At 33.7% G+C, this 5,331-nt stretch overlaps 2 protein-coding genes across 2 annotated transcripts; one reads left to right on the forward strand and one right to left on the reverse strand.

Annotated features, from left to right (window-relative positions):
- Positions 1-3,520: 3,520 nt before the first annotated feature.
- LOC133789080 (auxin-responsive protein SAUR21-like) lies at positions 3,521-4,104 on the forward strand. Its single transcript, XM_062226801.1, has one exon. It carries the CDS (start codon positions 3,618-3,620, stop codon positions 3,912-3,914), a length of 297 nt encoding a protein of 98 aa, XP_062082785.1. The 5' UTR covers positions 3,521-3,617; the 3' UTR covers positions 3,915-4,104.
- A 400-nt stretch (positions 4,105-4,504) lies between these two features.
- On the reverse strand, positions 4,505-5,082 carry LOC133789082 (auxin-induced protein 15A-like). The gene has a single exon (XM_062226804.1). The coding sequence runs from the start codon at positions 4,967-4,969 to the stop codon at positions 4,688-4,690; it is 282 nt and encodes a 93-aa protein (XP_062082788.1). The 5' UTR covers positions 4,970-5,082; the 3' UTR covers positions 4,505-4,687.
- Positions 5,083-5,331: the final 249 nt, after the last annotated feature.

Consider the following 5,331-nt stretch of genomic DNA (forward strand, 5'->3'; position numbering starts at 1 on the left):
CTGTCCAGTATTAGAGTCGCTTTTAGCTGGAGTTCACACTCGAAAATAAGGTTTCTCTGTCTATGTAGCTCCAAAAGACTTTTTGAGAACTGTAATCAATGGGATCTGCAAAGACTCTCCTCTTTGGAGTACATAAATATCTCTGGTTGGGATGATGATTCTTTCCTTGAGGAGGGGAACCTCCCTAAAACTATGACTAAACTTGACATTTGGAACTCTAGCAACCTTGAAACCCCGAACAGCAAGGCCTTTCAGCAACTTACTTCCTTTACATCCTTGGCTATTGGCATAAGATTGAACACATTGATGCAAAAGTCTTCCATTAAATGCATGCTGCAATGATCTCTTAAGGTATTTCTTCTCTTTTTTTTATTGTACCAGCTGCTATTCATTCAATTCTGTCTGTATGTCAATTGTTCATTCTCAAAACTATTCCAAAAATCTACATCATAATATTATTACTCTTGTATTTCACATAATACATCAAGCCTCTTTTTCATATTGATTTGATCAGGGAAAGGAATTGTATTTTTATTTTATTTTTCCGTATTTTTTTTTCTGTGTTACTGCTATTGTACACTCCATCATTTCTTGTATTATGAACTATATTATTAATACAAGTAGTGTTGTTTTGTTTAAACAAAATGAAATAGCTTTTTATTAGGTAGAAAATTATTGCTGAGAATTTTTGGATTGGTTTAAAGTTTAATAGCTTGCCTTGTTGTTTTCTTATAATTTTATCGTCTTGCATACTCAATGATTTAAACTTTTTGATACAATTTTGTTTAGGGTACTAAACAAGTCTCCTTTAAACAGATTTTGCTTTTGACATATTATGAGTGAGAGAATGCAAGTTTGTAACCGAAGCCAAAAAAAAGTTCATGTAAACACAACGAATCTGGATTTGAAAGTGGGAAAGTTGGCAAGCCACAGCTATATATGTGTCTTCTTGTCCAATACTTGATCAATACTTGTTCTGCTTTCAGTCGAATTCAGCTATATATGTATGTAATTCCATTTTTCTTGCTGCCATCTTCTTCTAATCAATGTTTCTGTCTATGCCAACTTCAAAACTCTATGGCCTTTATTTGACAAGTAGTATGAATAGTTTTTTTGCTAAGATGTATGTATTATAAATAACTAAATTAGTTCGCAGATTTTAATTCTCAGTCAAAATCCCAAATCATACATCTCTTGAGACAGCTTTGTCAAAGAGTAGAACCAAAATTTGTTCTCTGCTTAATCCATATCAGCTGGTGAAATAATAACTTCTAACTGTGCTGTCACACTTCTTTATATTTTGAAAAATGTGTCATAACAGTCCTGAGGTGCTCTTTGATCTGTTTAGTCTGACTACTCAAAACTAAAATTAATGACTATTTTGAAGTGCCAAATTCGTAATTTTGCAGTACTATTTCGCAGATCAATACAGAACAAGAATAAGGACAAGGATTCTAGATCTTAATATAAAGAGATTAAAACATAAATAAACATAATTCATTGAAGAAAATCTTTAGTGGTTTCATTTGTATCATTCTCAGGGACATTTTCATTTCAGTGCCTAAGGAAAAATATTTACATGGCGATGGTATTGGCATTGTTTGCCATACAAAATTGTAACAATCACTTTTGTCAGTAGTTAGCATCTATCTACACTCAGCATCAGAAATTGAAGCTAGAAATAAGATTGTTGAAAGCATCTTCACTGCAGGGAATTGTTAGAGCACCCATTGGATGATCAAATCCGAATTCTTCTTCGGCTTGACACAACAATTCTTGGAATGAAGGATGATTCAAGTATGAGACAGGGATCACAAATCTTGTCATTTTGTTCTTCCCAACATAAACTGACAAATAGCCTTTTGGGACATCTTTTGCACTAGAAAAAGGCCTTTGAATAAGTTGCTTAGCATGAACTACGCCAGGAAAACGAAAACCCATGATTGTTGAAGTCTCTAAACGAAGAAGAAAGATGAAAATGTAAGTAAAGAGAGAAATCTCAAAGTTCCGCAAAAGAAAGCTCTAGTACTTGAGAATGTGAGGAGTTGAGGTGCAAAAGAACTCAATCTTATGAGTATATATAATCAATACCCTTGATGAGAAATGTAGAAAAGATAACTCTGTTGTGTGGAAATGAATGGTGCTCATTAAGGAGATGGGGTCTAGTGAGTGGCATAATCTTTGAGCAATCACATGGTTGTGTCTTCCAGCGCATTATTATTGATTCAAAGTTGAAAGTCGACTTATTTGAAAGCCACAAGAGAATGCATTAGGTGATCAGATATGTTCCAAAATGGTTTCTCTTTGCTGCATATCATATGTTTCAAGTGGGGTTTCCTTGTAGGTTTGATGTCTATGTATGTCACAGTCAAAACCACCAAGTGTCCATGTATGAGTCAGAAGACAAAGCCAAATTTATTGCTTGAGAACCATTCATCTATATATACAGGCACATTACCACAAAGCTCAATCATCAAGTTCTCACATTCTCTACTAAAAAATATTTTGTCCATGGCAAGAAGCCCGCCAGGAGTCACTTTCCAATGTTAAAGAAGAAACTTTGAAGACTACAAACATTCCAAAAGGCTATTTTGCAATCTATTTTGGTGAAGATCAAAAGAAGACTCAGTTCTCAGAATTGTAAATAGCAGCACTCACAAGAATTGGGGAGAGGAAAGAGGACATCGAGTCCTTTTTACGCAACATTGAGCAGCTGATCTTATTATAGAATAAGAAAATGGAGAGAATTCTATACCATAGTCTTTAAGAAAAAATACCAAACAATCCATTCCAAGAAAAGAAATGCAACATTCATTTGTATCATTCTAAGGACAAATATTTACATTGTACTGGCATTGTTGCCATCTAATTTGTCTCATAATTTGGCATTCAACTGAGAATTAAGATGGATAAGTGTGTCTTTTTTGCATAGGAAAGAAGGAGATTTAAGAAAAATGCTAAGGAACCCAATTACGTTTCTGTAAAATCAATGTCCTTGCAAGGAAATGATTTAGTAAATATATATATATATATATGTATATATTCCTTTATCCAAATGAGTAGTGAAGACTAAAGAGCCAAGTAGTTGGATGGGGTATAGTAAGAAGCATAGACCTTGAGCAATCACATGGTATTGTCTTTCTGCTAATCCATACTTACTCAAAGTTGAGATCTGTATTTTTTCAAATTAACAAATAAAAGTGGAAACCAGTAGCTGGATTTGTCTTCATAACTTTCTCGCTCTTACTGGTTGAATTATAAAGAAGGAAAAAGAAGGATGATGTGCTAGTTCATCATATATGTTTCACAATGGTTTTTCTTTGTTGCAAATCTAATAGCACAAGTGGGCTCTATGGTTAGACGGATCACATGTATAAATGTCTCATCTACAGCTAAACTTTCACATATGACTTGGAAGACAAAGCCATGTGAACTTCAAATGCTTATGTCTCTTGCAAATGTCTTCAGCACCACTTATTCCAAAAATTGATTCATCAATATATAAAGGTACATAACCACACAAACTGAATCACCACCAAGTCGTCACATTCTCTACTACAAAATATTTTTGTGAACTTTAACACTTCTTCTAAAGAAAAACACAAAGGAAGATCAACATGGCATTTGGATTGTCTGGTTTTGTTCAGGGTAAGAAGACTCTCCGAAGATCACTTTCAGGCAATAGGGAAGCAACTTTGAAGTCTTCAACCATTCCAAAAGGATACTTTGCTGTCTATGTTGGAGAAGATCAGAAGAAGCGCTATGTAGTACCTCTTTCGTACCTAAATGAGCCTGCTTTTCAAGACTTGCTTAGCATGGCAGAAGAAGAATTCGGATATGAGCATCCGATGGGTGGACTCACAATTCCATGCAGAGAAGACACCTTCACTGATATCACCTCACAGTTGAATTGACTGTAATTTGTAGCACTGACATAGATTCACAGATACTCAATATTGTAGATCATATACTTTTACCTTTTTTCTTTGAAAAAAGATAATTTTTTTGACTAGTTAACAAACTAGTGAATAGAAATTACTCATTTGATTAACATTTGTTCCCTTTTCTGTTGAATTCCATTTTTCTTTCTGCTATATCTTTTTCTAATCAATGTCTCTGTCCTTGCCAACTTCAAAGCACACTGGCCTTCATTTGAGAATAATTTAGAATCAACTACAAACATATAAATTTATAACTGAGATCAATAATTGCTGCCTAAATAAGGCACTGATTTTAATGGATGCTTCTAACTTCTTTGATACTAGTCAACATAGCTTTCATTTCCCTGATAATTACTTGATAAAAAAAATTCAAATTTTAAGAAAAAATAAAAAAGAAAATAGATTTAGTTATGGAATTATAGAATGTCGATTAGAATGAACGAGTCATGAATAGAAATGATCAAAAAATTATATATAATCATGAAGACTAAGTCAAGTGTGTCTATAAGCATATCTTTGCAAATAGACAAGGAGACAACTTCAGAATCTACATAAACAGAATCTTCAATAAAATATTTGAAGTAAAGAATTCATTTATATCATTCTTAGGGATTTTATTTTTCAGTCCCTAAGGAAAAAATATATACATGGTAATATGATGTTGGCATTGTTTGCCAAGAAAAAAATTTGTAGCTACAATAATTTTTGTCTGAATATCTTCTATCAGTGTGTGTACTCATCAATAATCAATAGGCATTCAACCGAGAAATAAGATCGGCGAATTCATTTTCTCTGCAGGGAATTGTAAGAGCTCCCATTGGATGATCAAATCCAAATTCCTCTTCAGCTTGACTCAACAACTCTTGAAATGAAGGCTGGTTCAAGTATGCCACAGGGATCACAAATCTCTTCATTCTTCTTTCTCCAACATACACTGCAAAATAGCCTTTTGGGACATCTTTACTATTAGAAAAAGACCTCTTAATGAGTTGCTTTGCATGAACTATGCTAGAAAAACGAAACCCCATTATTGGAAAGTGAACAAAAAGAAGAAGAATGGGAAAACTAAGAGATCTCAAGGTACTGCAAAGGAAAACTTTGAGAGTTGAGAATGTGAGGACTTGTGGTACTACGGTTCCTAATGTTATGAGTATATATAGCCAACACACTTGATAGAATGTGAGAGAAATGAATGGTGCTGAAGACTAAAGACTAGAAAGGCAATTAATGGTATGGGGTCTTGGTAAGAAGAATAGTCCTTGATCAATCACATGGTATGGTTTTTCTTCATATCATTAATTATTCAAAAGTAAGGTCCTGGCTGGATAGTTTGAATTCAAATAAAGTACGTACTTAATTCACATCGGTGGAACTTTCTTGCACTTCTTCA

Source organism: Humulus lupulus, chromosome 7, assembly GCF_963169125.1.
Source record: "Humulus lupulus chromosome 7, drHumLupu1.1, whole genome shotgun sequence".
Classification (NCBI taxonomy): Eukaryota; Viridiplantae; Streptophyta; class Magnoliopsida; order Rosales; family Cannabaceae; genus Humulus; species Humulus lupulus.